At 37.3% G+C, this 19,266-nt stretch overlaps 1 protein-coding gene across 3 annotated transcripts in view; it reads right to left on the minus strand.

The window, feature by feature from the left end:
- The window catches only part of CNST (consortin, connexin sorting protein), a 106,495-nt gene that overhangs the window by 60,877 nt on the left and 26,352 nt on the right, over positions 1-19,266 (minus strand). For 2 of the 3 annotated variants that reach the window (XM_036756837.1, XM_036756840.1), the window contains one exon: positions 11,511-11,961. In XM_036756837.1, coding sequence (XP_036612732.1) covers positions 11,511-11,910 — 400 coding nt within the window. In that variant the 5' untranslated portion in view covers positions 11,911-11,961. Of the gene's footprint in view, positions 1-11,510; positions 11,962-12,100; positions 12,169-19,266 lie in introns of all 3 variants that reach the window. The other variant, XM_036756838.1, reaches the window with a different exon arrangement.

Raw genomic sequence — 19,266 nt, forward strand, 5'->3', positions numbered from 1 at the left:
GCAATTGTCTAATTCACTCCATTCACAAGGTCACCATCCTAATTCAGGAACTCATCACCTATTGACTGGACTATTGCAATAACCTTCTAAATGGTCTCCCTGCTTCCACTACCTCCATTTTTCTCTAATTCATCTACTATTCAGCTATGAAACTGATATTCCTAAAAGCCCAATCTAAGTCACTCCCCTGCTTAACAGGTTTCAGTGTTTCCCTACTGCCTCTAAGGCAAAATGCAATTTACCTCTATTTCATGACTGAAGTGTTTTCCATTCTGGTCCCAGCTTAACTTTCTTGGCTTGCTTTCCTAACTTCTCCTCAAGTGCTCCAGTTTCAGACAGACTGGCCTATCCTTGCTGCTCCAAGGTTACATTCTATCTTTTATCAGTGCATCTCTGCACAGGCATTCTCTCCCTTATCACCTTCACCTCATAGAAGCCCTAGCTCTCCTCCAGGCTCAAGTCAGCTGCCACCTACTATGTGAAGTTCTTCTTGATCCCACTTCCTCCCAAGCAGTTCCAGTTCCCTATCCTACAACTAAAATTATTTTGTATTTAATGATTTCAGTCTATATTTTTATACCTCCAGTATAAATCTTTGTATCCCCAGGGCTTAGATGCCTATCTAGCACAGTACCTCTGCATACGGTAGGTGTTAACAAACACATGGTCCCCTGGAGAAGGAAATGGCAAATTACTCCAGTATCTTTGCCATGAAGAGTCAGACATAACTGAACGACTGAACAAGAAGGAATGAATGCTATTTCTGTCAAATATTTAAGTGCTATGGTGACAAGTCCTAAGCAAATAACCAAATGAATGAATGGTGTTAATGCTGAGATGACAGGATAACAACCATAGACAATATAATCAACTTGACTTTATCACACAAAATTCATTTCTCAATTCCTCTAACCTTTTAGCACACCATTAATATCAAGCACTAATTTTAATAACACAGGGAAAGCTTTATACAAGGTACCTCCCTATCCTAATTTACACGAGGAAAAGGCCTATCATGTTGCTCAAAAAAAAGTTCCTTTGGTATCATAATGTGATATGCTTAGAGCCTTGTAAGTACAGCTCATTAGGAAGTCAAATAGCGACACTGCAGAAAGTCCATAAATACTAACGGCAATTTTGAATGTGGAATCTACAAGTCTTGGACAACTCCTTTACAAATAAAGCTGCCCAAAATATGAGCTGAATTTCTCTACTGAGTGTCTGAACATACCTATTCACCTAGGTTAAAAAAAAAGGCTTAATAAGTTCTACTCATGTTATCACTAGTATGAGAACTAAAATAAAGTCAAGGAAATGAGGCCCAGTAAAAACTGAAATACTGAAGCTTTGAAACCTCCACATGGTCTACTGGCTATTAGGTCCTTCCAAGTTCCATTGGCTCTCTTGACAATTTGTATCACATTCTCCAAGGAATTAACAATATGCAACCACTGATATGTGATTTTTCTAATTACATGATGCCAAACTGCAAGTTTAATTTCTGATTTGGAATGCAGACATCATTTTATGAACTCACTATGATTTGAGAATTGGTTCTATAAGATTGATAAGTAAAGGAATTGTCTCGGAATTTTTAATTACCTGTACCTTTTGACAAGCACTTCAATCAACAAGCATTTATTAAGTGCTTACTATGTACCATGCACTATGCTAAGCACTGGATTTTAAAATTTCTTGAAAATGAGTGGTAAAAGGAATAGCAGAAATTATCAAATTCAATTTGTTGATTACGTAGGCTTCTCTTTCCATTGACATAGGCACATGGCATAGAAAAAAAGAAAACGTTAGGAGTAACCTCAAGCAATCTATTCACCTGTTTTTTAATGATCTAAGCTATAAGAAAAAGATGAAGATAGCCATATGTCCTATTTTAAAAATATTTGAAGGAATGGAAATCCTGCCATTTTCTTGTCCAAGTAATATTTTCAGTTTTCTTTATGTCTAAGAGAACTTTCTCTTACTAGACTTGGGTGATTAGCTTAAGAGATAAATAATAATAGCTACTCCACATCATTTTTAAATTCTGCTTAAAAAACTTCTAAGAAGATTTTCTACCATTTAGTTAAATTCATCTTTTGTTTCTTTTCATTCTCCTTTTTTAAAAGATAAACAATGCTTCTTTAATAAGCATGTCTTGTAGGTATATCTAAGCTTAACACAAAATCTGTTTCTGAGGAGAGTACATATCACTTTAACTTTCTATAACTCATCATTATTTTGTGCATATTAGAGGACTCTATCATTTCTAACTCAAATCCTTTTCTCATTCTGAATACTCGTCTTATAATTTGTGTCTGTATCTGGATTTTCCTATGTGAAGCTTAGAGAATGTTAGAACTGGCAGAAATAGTCTAGTTTGAGTCCCTTAGTTCATAGAGGCAAATTTGTTTATAGTAAGACACCTGTATTCTGTTCTGATTCATTCAGGTGGATAGCAGACAGTGAAAGAATTGGAATCTCTAAGACTTGAATTTAAATCCTGGCTCAGACCCTTATTAGCTGTGCAATCCTAAACTATTAACTTCTTCAAGCCTCAGTTTCCTCAGCTGTAAAATGGGAATAATATGAGGATCTACATCACAGGGCAACTGAAGATCAAATGATAGATTATATGTGTAGTGTTTTGTAAAACTTAAAATACAATATAAATAGCAGGTACTTTTATTTTCTTTAGAGCCTCAGGTAGTGCTATTGTTCTTAATACTTTTGGCTAAAAAAAAATATTAAATCCTACGCCTGATTGTGCTAGAAATACAGAATTCTAACTTTAAGGTCTTATTGAAAATTCTCTTTTCTTTTTATCACACACATGACTCCTTTTCTCCCCAATCTCAATATTTTAAAATTAGAAGCAAAAATCACAAATCTTTTCATTTGACTTGTCTTTGGAAAAAAAATTTAGAACTTCATCATAAAATGTTCCAATTTGCATGTAGCTACATAATTCCTTTCTCACTAGCTTCCTATCTTCCATTTTAATTAAGCCCTGTTTACTTGAGAGCAAGAGAAAAACATTACTTGTTATAGTAAACTATTTTGAAGACTGTTTTGATTTTACTAAACAAAAATTAACTGATGTTGATTTTTAAGTGGGATTAATTTTAACAGAAAAAAACTCCTTGATCTCTACATCTCCCTCACCTATAAAAGTTTTAAATGACTGAACCTGCCTTAAGATCCTGAATTTCTCAAGTAGTCTACAGGCACACCTACTTTCTTGGGTAAAAAGCATTTAATAATTTCTAGTTATATTATCACAGTCATGGAAACTGGAATAAAACCAAGGAAGTAGTGAAAACCACAATCTTGAAGCCTTGACACCTCCACAGACATGCAACTAGGTTTCAGTTCCTAAAACTCCATGTAATCAGGATGAAAAGGAATACCAAAATAACCTGCCTCTAACTCTTAGATGTGGAATGAAATAAACGTATTTACCAATATCCCTGTACGCAGATCAGCTAATCCCTTAGAGAATTTTAAAGAAAATCAAAAACTATCCCTTTTCAAAAGACATTTATTCTTCTAAATGAAAGAAAAGGAATTACACTTAACCAGAAAGTAAAAATAATAATAAGTAACCTAGGTCACTGAAAATCTTTACTCAGCGAAGAGACAAATTACAAAAACAACAATGATGCTTCAAATGATTTTGAAACTCATGGTTAGGCCGAGCTAATATAATAAAGATGACAATTTTACCTAAATTTATCTATTCAGTGCCATACCAATCGAGCTACCAAAAAACTATTTTACAGAGCTGTTTAAAATAATAACAAAATTCATCTGGAAGAACAAGAGGTCTAGAATATCTAGGGAATTAATGAAAAGAAATGCTAGGGAAGGTGGCCTAGCCATACCAGATACTAAACTGTACTATAAAGCAGCAGTCATCAAAACTACCTGGTACTGGATAAGAAACAGAGTCGTGGATCAGTGGAATAGGATAGGTACACAAGATGGAGAAGTCAACGACTATAGCAATCTACTCTTTGATAAACCAAAAGAACCCAGCTTCTGGGCTAAGAATTCACTATTTCACAAAAACTGTTGGGAAAACTGGAAAATGGTAGAGCAGAAACTGGGCATAGACCAATATCTTACACCATATACCAAAATAATGTTAAAACAGGTTCATGATTTAGGAATAAGGGCTGATACTACAAGCAATTTGGGAGAGCAAGGAATAGTTTACCTATCAGATTTATGGAAAAGAAAAGAATTCATGACACAACAAGAGATAGAGAGCATTAAAAAATGCAAAATGAATAATTTTGATGATGTTAAATTGAAATGTTTTTGTACAAACAAAGCTAATGCAACAAAGATTAGGAGGGAAGCAGAAAATTGGGAGAAAATCTTTACAACCAATGTCTCTGATAAAGGCCTCATCTCTAAAATATACAGGGAACTGAGCCAAATTTATAGGAAAACAAGTCATTCCCCAATTGAGAAATGGTCAAAGGATATTAACAGGCAGTTTTCAGAGGAAGAAATTAAAGATATCTATAGGCATATGAAAAAATGTTTGAAATCACTACTGATTAGAGAAATGCAAATCAAAACAACTCTTAGGTACCACATCTCTCCTGTCAGATTGGCTAAAATGACAAAACAGGAAAATGATAAATGCTAGAGAGGATGTGGGAAAACTGGAACATTGTTACATTGCTAGTGGAGTTGTGAACTGATCCAGCCATTCTTGAGAGCAATTTGGAACTATGCCCAAAGGGCTATAAAAATGTTCATACCCTTTGACCCAGCAACACCACTTCTAGGGTTGTATCCCAAAGAGATCACACAAATAGCAAAAGGACTCATATGTACAAAAATATTTATAGCGACTCTTTTTGTAGTAGCTAAGAATTGGAAATCAAAGGAATGCCCATCAATTGGGGCATGGCTGAACAAGTTGTGGTATATGAAGATAATGGAATACTATTGTGCTATAAGAAATGAGGATGATACGGACTTCATAATATCCTGGAAAAACCTATACAATATAATGCTGAGTGAGGGGAGCAGAACCAGGAAAACATATACAACCACAGATACATGGATTCTGTGAGGACTAACCCTGATAGACTGTGCTGTTCTCAGCAACACAAGGTGCAAAGACAACTCCAAAGGACTCATGATGGAGAATGCTATCTACATCCAGAGAAAGAACTATGAAGTATGAATGCAGACTGAGGCACAGTTTATGCCTGCCTTTTTTTTCCCCTTTTTTTTCCTCTCTGTTGTTTTTGGGTTTTGTTTTTTTTTTTGGTTCTGTCTCTTCTTTCTCATGATTCATTCCATTGATCATAATTCTTCTTCACAACCTGACTAGTGTATAAATAAGTTCAATGCGAAGTTATACGTAGAAGATATATTGGATTCCATGCCGTCTTGGGGAGGGAGGAGGGCAAGGGGGAAGAAAATCTGGAACTCAAAATTATGTAAAACTGAGTGTTGCAGACTATAAATAAAAAAAATTAAAAAAAAAATAAGAAAATGATTTTGAAAAGGGCATAGGCAGACCTATACCATAATTTTGAAAACTCCTTTTTGAGTTTTATGGCAGGACCCTAAACAGACCAAATATGCCAAAACGGAGTAATACAAAAAAGTTGGCATTTGCTATAATGATCATGAATCCACTGATTCTCTCCCAACAGTTGACAAGAAGTGTGAAACTATGCTAGGACTTGTACATGTGGAGACTACTGCCATGGAAAGAACCATAGGAGGAAAAGTGGAGATTTTAAGGAATATGACTCAGGTCAGGCATCAAACATCACCACAGAAAAATTGGCTTGGGAAACCTATTGAGGACCTATGGAAAGGCAAAAGGCTGAGTGGAAACATGGAGTCAAAGTAGCACAAAAGAAACAATTCAACGTAAAATACTTTACTATGGAAGGTTGGGGAGCAAGGAAATAAAAGAAGTTATACACACACACACCCCAAAGGGGAAAGAGAAAGCTTGTCTACCATTAATATGATAAACAAAAGGACATCTATGTAAAGGGAGATAATCAAAAGTCTAGTTTCTCTGTAAAACTTGAAATTGGCAGAATTTGAAAAGATCCATAATTACTGGCTCAAGTGCTTCATAGTGCAACATGAATTACCAGCACAGAACTTTATTGGTTTCCTCTTTCACACAGAGCCTGATCCCACTTTTCTTAAAAGAATGTATTATACATCTACCAAAAGGCAAAAACACTTGTGACCCTTCCAAACATATGCCAATTATGTGTTTATATATATTATATGAAAGCTTTATAAATCTGTACAAAGACTTTTAAAAATCCATAAGCTTCCAAGAAAATGATATATTGGTTAAGGAGCAAAAAGAGTATGCTAGAGATTTTCAGGGGAAGTAAAAGCAATTTATTATTGATTCAGTAATTATTGAACAAGCCACTCACAAGCATCATAGTATCTATAGGGCCTTTTTTTATTACATTATTTGACCCTAACTGTAATATAAAGCAGTAGTCATCAAAACTATCTGGTACTGGCTAAGAAATAGTGGTGGCTTAGTGGAATAGATTAGGTACCCAAGACACAGATAAACCCAAATATTCCAGTTTTGCTTTTGGGACATTATTTGACAAAAATGGCTAGGAAAACTGAAAACAAAACAAAACAAAACAGTACGGCAGAAACTAGGTATAGACCAGAATCTTATACCATATACCAAGATAAGGTCAAAATGAGTACATAATTGAGACATTTAGGGTGATACCACAAGTAAATTAGGAGAGCAATGAATAGTTTACCTGTTGGATCTATGGTGAAGGGAAAAATTTATGACCAAAGAAGAGACAGGGAGCATTATCTGATATAAAATGGATAACTTTGATTACATTAAATTAAAAAAGGTTTTACACAAACAAAGCCAATGCAACCAAGATTCACTGAAAAGCAGAAAGCTGGGAAAATTTTTTTTTACAGCAAGTGTCTCTGATAAAGGCCTCACTTCTCAAATACATAGACAACTATCAAATTTATAAGAATACAAGTCATTCCCCAATTGATAAATGACCAAAGTATATGAACAGTTTTCAGATGAAGAAATCAAAACTATGAAAAAATGTTCTAAAACACTATTGACTAGAAAAAATGCAAATTAAAACAACTCTGAGGTACTACCTCACACCTATCAGATTGACAAATATGACAGAAAAGGAAAATGATAAATGTTGGAGAATATCTGGGAAAATTGGAACACTAACACATTGTTGGTGGAGTTGTGAACTAATCCAACCATTCAGGAGAGCAATTTAGAACTATGCCCAAAGGGCTACAAAACTGTGCATAGCTTTTGATCCAGCAATACCACTGCTAGGTCTGTATCCCAAAGAGATCATAAAAAAGGGAAAAGGACCCACATGTACAAAACTATTTATAGCAGCTCTTTTTGTGGTGGCAAAGTATTGGAAATTAAGGGGACACTCATCAATTGTGGAGCAGCTGAACAAGTTGAGTTATATCAATGTAATGGAACGCTACTGTGCCGTAAGACATGATGAACAAGCAGATTTCAGAAAAACCTGGAAAGACTTACATGAACTGATGCTGAGTGAAGTGAGTAGAATCAGCAGAACACCAATTTCCCAAGATAGGGCAAGGGTGGCAAGGGATTTGAGAGTAGACAGTTTTGTAAAGTTGAACTAGTTAACTAATAGAAATTAGCTCCAAGTACATCAACCTTCTGTGATGACCAACTTTGATAGAGAGCGCTTCTCAACAATACAACACAATGATCTAAGACAATTCCAAAAGACTCGTGATGGAAAATGCTATCCACATCCAGAAAAAGAACTATGGAGTCTGAATGTAGACTGAACCATACTATTTTCTCTTTTTTTTTTTTTTTTTGGTTTTTTCTTTCTGGTGGTTTTTCCCTTTTGTTGTGATGCTTCTTTCACAACATGACTAATGTGGAAATATGTTTAATATGATTGTACATTTATAGCTTATATCTGATTTCTTGCCATGTTGGGGAAGGGGAGGAAGGCAGAAAAAAATTTGGAACTCAAAATCTTATAAAAGTGAATGCTGAAAACTATCTTTACATGTAATTGGAAAAAATTAAATACTATTAAGTTCGGGGGGTGGGGGGAAAAAAGAAAACGAAAAAAAGAAAGAAAGAAGATGTTTTGAGCACAATATAGGATCAGGTCATTATAACCAGAAATTAAAGAGAGGTTATCCTTAAGGAGCTGGGACTTATTTTGCTCTATATTTTATTTTGCTCCATATTTTGCAATCAAGTTGTAGAAATGTTGCAACATATCATTGCCACTTATAAAAATTTACCATTAACTGGTGACTAGAATTATGCATCAGACAATAAATCTCCATACTACAAACTGCAAAATATCCTTGAAAATTCAGCAAATAAGCTGCAATGTAACTGAAGTATTATTATAGATAAACCTGTTGCCTATCTTGGAGAATGAGTCCAAACTCCCTCCTTTTAAAGACAAGGAAACTGAAGCACAGAGAGTTAAGTAATTTGCCCAGGGACACACAGCTAGTAAGTGTCTAAGGGTAGGATGTGAACCTTAGCTTTCATGACTTTACTTGTGTCCTATCCACAATACTATCTCGTCTCTCAATACAGTCATATTAAATACTTATCCTAAAACTACACGAAATGAACAATTTAAAAAACAGATACCCAGCTGAAGATATTACGATAAAGTGGGAACAAAATGAAGTACATGTCCTTGCTGTCATTCAGTCTGATAGTGGAGTTGTCCTGCAGGTGTTTTTAGTAATTCTACAGAAGACTAACTTACATCGCAGTATTCTTAATTGTAAATTCAGTTATTTTATCCACTTGAATAATAGGCTGTATGTTCTACGTTCTTTAAACATTTAAGAATGACTTGTTCAAGTTCACTTTAACCCCCTCAAAAATGATGAGAAGAAAACAACGACAGTAGAAGCATTCATTTGTGGAGCACTTTAAGGTTTGCAAAACATCTTACAAAAATTATTTCATTTGTTTCTCACAACAATCTGGCAAGGGAGGTGTTATCCTCATTTTACAAATGAGGAAAACTGAGGTTCAGATAGATAAAATTACCACTATAGACACATGCTAGAAAATAGTTGGGGCCTGATTCAAACCCAGCTCTTGCTGGCTCCAAGTCCAGAATTCTATTTCACCAAGTTGTCTCAAAATATGAGTTAAAGCTAAACGTTAAAAAATCATAACCAATTAGCAATTTGCCAAGTATTTATATTAATAAATTAAGTGAATTTATGAAAAATTAAGATTTTTAATCCCTAAACAAAAATAATCCATTATCAACAGAAACCTCCTCCTTCTCTAAGTGTTTTATCATGCTATGGCAGTGACCATGGGTTCTTTAAGGCTGTCATAGCAGAGCCTAAGCTCTAGCAGGTACTAGCAACCTAGAAAGGCTTTGAGGAAAGCCCTGCAATGGAATGTATATCTATCCACCCAGCTATGACTGGCCATCAGACTGTTGGCCATCAAATAAATCACTGAAATTTTTTGGCAACAGCAACTCATAAAGACAGATGACTAAGTCAGAGAAGAGTAGTACTAGGGAAGGGAGAATCCATGCTGATGAAATCACAGATAGTTGAGGTACTGGAATAAACTGACCACAATTCTAATCAGTCAGTGAGGAAAACAATCAAGGGACAGGAAGAGATAATGAGAGGTAACAACCTTCCTTCATCACAGGTCTAGGCCAAGTCTAAGTGGCCCCAACTAAGCTATGTAGTCAATTTTGCTAGATAATGCAAAAACAGAATGCAAAATGGACATACTGAAATGCAACTCAAAGTGAGTTTGCCATTGCTTTATTATATAGGTTAAGATAACAGAAAAAAAATTTAAAATGCAACAGACCAGAATGCTGTTCAGAACACCTATATACATAGTCCAGGGGTGGAGAACCTACAGCCTCAAGGCCACATGTGGCCCCCTAAGTCCTCAAGTGCACCCCTTTGACTGAATCCACTTGGCCTCGAGGCCACAGGCTCCCTCCCCATCCCTGGTATGTATGGTGGGGAGGACAGATCAACAGGAGCACTCCCTGAGAACCCTGTGTTTGTATCCCTCCTTTAATCCTGACAAGGAGAGTAAGCTGTATTAGGAGGGCAGAGTTTATAATCTCAAAGAGGATCATAAACATGTCTGAAAGGTTCGGAACCGCCGGATATAAGAAACTCTCAAAGTAGAAGGCAGAAGAATCAAAACATATATTTAGGCTCCACAGTAACCAACCCATGAACCAGCAACCCCATTTTGATATATTGATCAAAAGCTTCCAGGCCCAATAAGTACGCCTTGAAAGAGTAACCAGGAGGCTACAGAGAAGCATGATTGCATAAAGCAAAATCATGCTTCCCCCTCTATGGTAAAAAGATTACCCAATGGCCTGAAGTCTTTGTTCAGCTTCCTCCCGTAGGTCAGCTCTGCTACTGGCAGCTCCTGCCTCAGCTGTGGCTGTGGCTGTAGCAGCCTCTGGCTCCAACGGGAGCTGCTTTTAACCATCCAGCTTCTGCGGGGGTGTAAGGTACGCCAGGGAAAGCACAGGTTCTTTCAATCTGCTTAAGCAAGGTGAAGGGGTTGACTGGGAAAGCACAGGTTCTTTCCATCAGCTTAAGCAAGGGAAGCAAGGTGAAGGGGCTGACAAGCTTACAACATACTGTTGCTGGTCCAACATACAAACAGCATTCAGTTCAGGGGAAAAAGGCAAACTAGTCAAGGGCGCTTGTTGACTAAGTGCTAAGGAGCCCATTTTTGGTTGCCAATACATAAGCTTATTCTAGAGTAGGGCTTCTTAAAACCTTTTCTGTTAAGGACTTATTTGGCAATCTGGAGAAACTTAAGGGATGCCTTGGTGCCCGGACCCCTTGCTACCTGCATTTATAATGGAAAGAAATGCTTAATTTCAATTAGGGGGTTAGTGAAAACAAAGATGATAATTTTTTTTCCTTTTGTGTTCACAAAATCTCTGAAATCTATACATGGATCCTTGAGGGGTCCACGGGTTGCAGGTTAAGAATCTATATTCCAAAGCTACTATGAAGTTTGGGAAATCACTTTAATCTCGAGTAATACTTTCTTTGGGGACATAAACAGAGGAAAGAGAAGGTGAAACCTTAAAGGAACAGCTATTAAGCAACACCTCATAAATAAACAGAAGAGAGAAACTGAAAGTTAACACACTAATATGATGTCTATCAGAGAAACTGTTGTGGAAGAGATTCATACCACAGGTAAAGGGCTGGTTTAAATTACTCCTATAGTTTCTTCCAGTTTTAAGATTCTATGATTTAAGTATAAATTTTATGTTATAATCTACTGAAGACGGTTAGCTAAAGATCACAATGGAATACAAGACAACAGCTGACACAAAGAGAAAATGGAAGAAGTATTTGGGGGGTGGGGGGGTTTGCTCAAAGAATCCAATGTAATTTTTCAAAAATGATTTTGTTTGAAGTACCTGGCGTTGACTTTGTAATCATTCCCTTTTTGCTTCTTGCGGCTTTTTTCCCAAGAGTTTTTTTCTCCTTTCCTGGGAGGGGCTTTTCATCTGTGGGGCCTTCAGGGTGCATTTTTTCAGAATGATCACTTGCTGCTGCTTCACAGCTTGGGGTAACAAAGTTATCACAGTTGCTGCAGCTTTCATTATTATTGAGATTGTCCTGTTCTAACTTTTCGTGTTTTCCCATCTCATTGTCACTGCTGGTCACAGCTTCACATGCATTGCCATCAAACTGATTTTCATTTTCATCTGATATAGGAGGCAAGCACGGTCTTGTACCTTCCATGCTGTCATCGGCATGACATCCATCTTGTGGTTCTAACAGTAGGTCATTTGTAGGAGTTTCTCTGTCATCCATTAGAGCATCTTTTATTGAACCATCAAAGTTTCATTAAAAATCTCCCCACATCTAAAAATGAAAAAAAAGAAAATTACATTGCTTAAGTAAAGTCCATAACTACATAAATATAACTAAACTCTTACATGGTAAAATAAAACATTTCACTTTAATCATAACCAAGGTGCTATTTACAAAATATGTGGCTTACTCTTGTTCTTTGCTCCTCCTCTATCCTTAGGTAGACTTTTGAGTATTTCACTGTTCAGTAACATGCACCTGTCAGTGCAAAACAATAATAAAAGCTGTTACTTATAAGGAATTCCTACCTGAAAAAAGGTTTAGTGAAGCATAATAAATGATTTTCTGTCATTCCATCCTCCCTAACCCTTTTCTGTCTTCACCATGACCTCCGTTCTCTCCAACCCTTAGTTCCCTCACAGGTTATCACAGCTGCACTTTCTACACTCTCCTCCCTTCCCTGTCTTGACTCTTCAACCAACCAGTTCAACTTTACAATAGTCTCTACTCTCAAATCCCATGTACCCTCGCCCTATCATCCCAAGTAATGAAGAGGTTTAAGAAAAAATGATGATGGTAGGGAACCATAGGTTTCTAGGGGTGCTCAAGACCCCAAAATACCTACACTCTGGGGTCCTGCTGAAAGAATTCGACTCAAGTCTTCTCAGCCAAGGAAAAAGAAAAAGTTTATTAAGGGTTTGCCATGTTGGGTTGTCTTAAGAAATCCTACCCTTTGTAACACCTGTTTTTACAAGCGGGCCAGATTCAATCTACTGAGCTGGATTGAATCTGAGCACCTTCATGGAGGGAGGCAAGATGGAGATTATATACACAAAGATTGTAGGAGGGATTGAGGGGTGGTCTGGTGTGACTAGAGGAGGGGTTTAGGGAGGGTCTTGAGGAGGAGTCTAAGGAAGAGCTTGATCAAGTGGGAAGATTCAAGGGGAGTTCAAGGGGGTTCCCAAAGACTGTGCCCTCATCAGTAACACTATCAAAAAAGGAAATTACGTTAATCTGGTATGACCAGTTCTTGAGTAAAAGGCTCTTTGGTTTATCACCACTTCCCTTTCTACATAAAAATAAATAAATGAGATAGGTGGAATTTATATAGTACTTTAAGGTTTACAAAGTATTTTACATAAAGTATCTCAAAATATTTATAAGTATCATTTTAATACAATCTTGAGTGCCAAAAATCAAAGTCAAGTTCACTGACCTGTCTTTTTTTGGATTATACTTTTTACCCCTTTAAAAAAAAGTGGAACACATATTTTTTCCCATCCTGCAATACAGCTCTCATTTTTCCATAAAAAAATTAATCAACAGTGCCTTAGCACTGATTTGCCAGTTCCTTTTGGTACCCTGAGATGATCATCTGGGTCTGGTAACCTAAAATGATCAAAGGCACCTAGATGCTTGCTTACTTCTTCAACCTTCTCTTTTGGGCATAGTCCCAAATTGCTCTACAGAATGGTTGGATCAGTTCACAACTCTTCCAACAGTGTTTTAGTGTCCTGATTTTTCCACATTCCTTCCAACATTTTATCATTTTCCTTTTTTATCATATTAGACAATCTGTTAGGTGTGAGATGGTACCTCAAGGTTGTTCCATTTGCCTAAGAATTAGATTATCTTTAAAGGGCTTTGGATTTATTAAAAGGTAACCCTCTTGGTTCTTAAAAGCAGAGATGGAAACATTAGTTATGTACTACTTACTTCATTTTATTTCGGCATATTTTGCAGCTGAAGTGTACTGTGTTGATTTAAAACTAAAGCATTTACTTAGCAAACACTTCATATGTATATCTAAATTTGACCAGTTTAATTTTCCATTCTACATGTCTACCAACATATGTATAATACTGAAGTTGAAATAATTTGACAGTTGATAAAATGCTAAGATAAAAATGTTTAAAACTGAGAAATACTCATTTCCTCTAATAATTTCTATACAAACTTTCCTAGTTATGTTACCATTAAAGTCTCCCACTTATAAATTCAGTCTGTGTTAGCATAGGGCAAAATGTTAATCTTGGAAAGAGATTAAGAGCAACATTTTCAGATGCTATTTTAGATTTGGCCTTCTCAGGGAATGTGCAACCTAATGGGGGTGAGACTGATGCTTATAAATGAAAAAGAACAGTGAAAGGATCTGGATGGGATTAAGGAGTGGTAAGTAGTCTGTCTTGAATTTATAAGGGCTTAATTTTCTATTAAGTGCATCAGGTGATGCTGTAGACATGCCTTTACAAATGAAAGCCCTGGGGCTTTACTTGTACTTTTAACTCCCCAGTGATTTAAAACAAAAAACCCCAATGGTATTACCTATAATAGTTGTGCAGATAAGGAAGATTACTACCTTTAAATTTAGGGAAGTAATTTTAGTCTCGGTGCACTTCGATTTCCTTATCTGTAAAGTAAAAGGGTTGAACTGGTTGTCAATCAATCAGTATTTATTAAATATCTGGCATGTTCCTGATATTGTGCTAGTAACAGGATACAAAGACAAAAATGAAACAGTAGCTGCCCTCAGGGAGTTTACCTTCTATCAAAGGGAGTAACAATGCACAAGCATCAATATATACAAAATAAACATAAAGTAATTTGGAGGGGTAGGGAAGCATTAGGAGCCAGGATTGGATGAGGAAAGACCATAAAAAGGTGGTGTTTGAGCAGAAGTTTGAAAAAAGTTTAAACGAAACACAGTAATTATAATGATGAGGTCAGGGAACCATATGTTTTAGGGGTGCTCGAGACCCCAAAAAACCAACACACTGAGTCCTGCTCTAATGAATTCGACTCAAGCCTTCTTACAGCCAAAGAAAAACAAAGTTTATTATAGATTTGCCATAATGGGTAGTCTTAAGAAATCCCAAGCCTACCAGATTCAATCTACTGAGCTAGACTGAGCCAGATTGAATCTGAGCCACATCCGTGGAGACAAGATGAAACTTATATACAGAGACATTGTGGGAGGGATCTAGGGTGGTTCTGGGGTGATGGGAGGAGGGGTTTAGGGAGGTTTTTGAGGAGGAGTCTAAGGAGGAGCTTGATGGGATTGGGGTGAGGTCAGACTCCAGGAACCAGGAGAATGGATTTAAGGGTGGCAAGTAGCTGAAGGCTACCTGGAGATCACTAGGGCTAGGCTAGCTTAAGGGTAACAGATTTGGGCATGGTGATTTTGATAGGATCAAGGGTGGAAACTAGCCAGACAAGGAGGGCTAGGCTAGGGTAAGAGTAACCTAGAGATGTGGGCCTAGTTATGGCTTCAGGCAAATGCCTCATCTAGTGGGAAGATTCAAGGAGAGTTCAAGGGGGTTCGCACAGTCTAAGTCCCATAGTTCCCACTAAGAGGAGAAGATGAGAAGGAAGTAGATTCCAGGTATAGAGGGCAGTCTAGGGGAAGAAACCAGGACAGGAGATGAAATGTCATGAGGAATAGCAAGAAGGCTAGTTTGGTTACACTTTAAAAAAAGTTTTAAAGCATTTATTAGTTACATTCTAATTGCCTAGCACTGGTTAAGGTTTGGTGATACAAATACAAAAGCAAATACAGTTCTTGTCCTCGAGAACTTTACATTATAATGATCAGAGGGAGAAAATATAAATAAGGGAGTGGTAGTCAGGGAGGCAGACTTTCTGTTTTATTTTCTTTTTAAAAAACATTCTTTTAAAAAAAAAATCCAAAATCTAAATTCTCTCCCTTCAGTTCCTCCAACACCCATTGAGAAGCAAGTTATATATGTGTAAAGTCATGTAAAACATATTTTCGTATTAGCTATGTTTTGGCTCTACTTTTAAGCAGTTTTTGACCTTTTTTGTGTTATGGACTCCTCTGGCAAACTAGCAAAGCCAATAGACTCCTAAGAATAATGTTTTACATTCACAAAATAAATAGTATTACAAAGGAAAACTATGATAAAATATAGTATTAAAAATTAAAAATTTTGAAAAAATTAAAAGCAAAAAAAGTTCAGACCTTAGATAAGAACCCTGCTTGACAGTGTATATATAGGTGAGCAATGTAAAATAAGTTTGGACTTGTTTCACATTACAAACCAGTTAGTATCATGCCAACTAACTTTATGCCAATAATGACATTCAAAAATTTTTCCTTTTAATTTAATATGAATTTGATTAGCATGACAAATGTGACCATTTCCAATAATGTCATGGTTTTCTGTATATTATAAAGATCTTTACCTGAACAAAAAGAACACTAAGGCTGATGGGGGACCTGGACCCCTAAAAGGAAAAAGACTCATGTTTTTGAAAGCAATCCAATCCTTGAATTTTCCCATACATTTCAGTAGGCCAGGTCACTGGTGCCTCTGCCCAAAGCATCTGGCCCACCCTAGGCCAAGTCCATCACTTAATTACTAATTTGACAATCCTTTCACTGTCCCCCCACCCCTTAACACTCTTTTCACTAATGTACCAGATCCACCCCAGACTATTTACCACTCCTTAATCCCATCCAGATCCTTTCACTGTTCTTTTTCATTTATAAGCATCAGTCTCACCCCCATTAGGTTGCAGATTCCCTAAGAATCTCACTCACACTACTGACCTTACAAAAACCTTGCCACTTTGACTGGAAGAAGGTTTGAGTGTGTGAACTCTTTCCAGGCAGATGCTACCCTGTACCCTAACATTTCAGGGTTCCCAGCAACCCCAAACTGGATCGAGACCACAGTACAAAACCCTCACTAGAGGTGGGGTTTCCTTCAGAACTATCAAACCTTTCCTAAGAAGAGATAAAAACCCTCATACTCAAACATTCAAGTATAAAAAAGAATCAAAGGGGAAAGGACACAAAGGAAATTAAAGATAGGTCTATGCACTTTAGAAACTCACAGTTTAGTTGTAGTGCCAATGTAAAACAACCTATCTGTTCCTAATCCCAGACTGATTCTTTTGTAAAGGCAAAACTAGGCCATCTTTTGCTTCAATTCTTACCTTGCCTCAGATAAACTGAAACCTGGGAAAGACCTTAGCTTTAAAAGGCCATGATCTCCCACTGCATCTGGGGCCATTGCCAGTTGCCTTGATCTATGTCTCACTACTGGACTCTGATGACTGCACAGAACTACCTCACTTAAATCCAATTCACCATCAAGTCAAGATGTCACCCTCCTGATAGCACTGGTCCTCTTTGAGAAAGAAGGAGAAACAACAAACATAAGATGGCTCAGTAGATAAAGTCCTGAGCCTGGAGTCAGGAAGATCTGAGTTCAAATGTGACCTCAAAGACACTTACTAGCTTTGTGACTCTGTTTGCCTCTAGAGGAAAAAAATGGCAAACCATTACAATATCCTTGCCAAGAAAACTCCAATATTGGCATGCTATGATCTACAAGTTCATGAAGAGTCTGACATGACTGAATGACTGAACAACAAGGAGCCTAAGCACTGAGAATACAAAGAAGAGGCAAAAGCAGTCCCTGCCCATGAGTACCTCACAATCTAATGGAAGAGACACCATGGAAACAACTATGTAAAAGCAAGTTATATACAAGATAAATATGAAATAATCAACAGAGGGAAGGCACTAGAATTAAGAGATAATAGGAAAGGCTTCCTATAAAAGGTGGGGATTTTTTAGGTGGGGTTTGAAGGAAACCAGGGAAATCAGGAGGCAGAAATGAGCATTCTAGGCACAGGGGACAGCCATTGAAAATGCCCTGAGTCAAGAGATTGAGTGTCTTGTTCAAGGAAGAGCAAGGAGGCTAGTGTCACTGGATCAAAGAGCATATGGGGAGGTATAAGGTATAAGAAAACTAGAAAGGTGGGGGTAGCTAGATTATGAAAGGCTTTGGACACCAAACAAAGGGTTTTATATTTAATCCTGGAGGTGATAAGGAGCTTTATTGAGGGGGGAGAGTGATATGTCAGTCCTGTGCTTTGGGAAAATCAACTTAGTCTAAATGAAGGATAGACTAGAGTGGAGAGAGACTTGTGGCAGGCAGATCAACCAGTAAACTATTGCGATGGACAAGGGGTGGCACCAGAGTGGTGGCGGTATCAGAGGAGAGAGATTTATTGGAGAGATGCTACAAAAGTGAAATTGACACGCCTTGGCACAGATTGGAACTGGAGGTGGGAGGAGGATAGAGTAAGGAGTCAAGGATGGCAGGAAGGAAGATGGTGTCTTTGACAATAACAGGGAAACACTGAAGAGGGCAGGTTTTGGCAGGGACAGATAACAAGTTCAATTTGAGTTTAAGACATCTACAAGCCATCCAGTTTGAGAGGTTTATAGGCAGGTGAAGATGTAAGACTGGAGGTCAGCAGAGAAGTTAGGGCTGGATAGGGAGATCTGAGAGTCATCAGCATAGACAGATGATAATTGAATTCATGGGAGCTGATGAAGTCACCAAGGGAAATAGCATAGAGTGAGAAGAGAAGCCCTGTGGGATACCTACATTTAGCAGGTGAGACTCGGATGAAGATCTAGCAAAGGTGACTAAGAAGGAAAAGTAAGATAGATAGGAAAGCCTGGCAAGTTTAGTATCCTGAAAACCTAGAGAAGAGAAAATATTGAGAAGAGGGTGATATCCAATATCAAAGGCTAAAGAAAAGTTAATAATAATAATAATAATAATAATAATAATAATACTAGCTTGCATTTACTTGGCACCTACTACGTGCCAGGCACAGTACTAAGTGCTTTGCAAATGTTATTTTGTCCTACAACAACCCTGGGAGGTAGGTTCTACTTTTATATCCATTTTACAGTTGAAGAAACTGAGGCAAACAGCAGCTTAAATGATTTGCACATGGTCACACAGCTAGTTAGCTGTCTGAGAATGTATTTGAACTGAGATCTTCCTGACTCCAGAACCAGTGCTCTATTCACTGCATGGTCTACCTGCCTTTAAGAAGGATGAGGGCTGAGAAAAGGCCACTTGATTTTGCAGTTAAGAGATTACTGGCAATTTTGATGAGAGCAGTTTCAGTTAAATGATAACGTAGGAAGCTAGATTGTAGAGAGTTTATATTTTTTTAAGGATGGGGGAGACATGGGAGTGTTAGTAGGAGGAGAGAAGCATCCGACAGAGAGGGAAATATTGAAGATAAATGAAGGAGCAGGAATGACAGAAGGCAATCTGCTGGAGAGGAAAAAGGTGGGATTTCTTAAGACAATCCATTATGGCCCTTAATAAACTTTGTCTTTTCCCTTGGCTGAGAAGGCTTGAGTCGAATTCTTTCAGCAGGACCCAGAGTGTAGGTATTTTGGGGTCTTGAGCACCCCTAAAAACCTATGGTTCCCTACCATCATCATTTTTTCTTAAACCTCTTCAATTATGTAACATTACATTCTCTCCTTCTGAATACAATCACTTATATGCACTG

Source organism: Trichosurus vulpecula, chromosome 4 (genome assembly GCF_011100635.1).
Source record: "Trichosurus vulpecula isolate mTriVul1 chromosome 4, mTriVul1.pri, whole genome shotgun sequence".
Lineage (NCBI taxonomy): Eukaryota > Metazoa > Chordata > Mammalia > Diprotodontia > Phalangeridae > Trichosurus > Trichosurus vulpecula.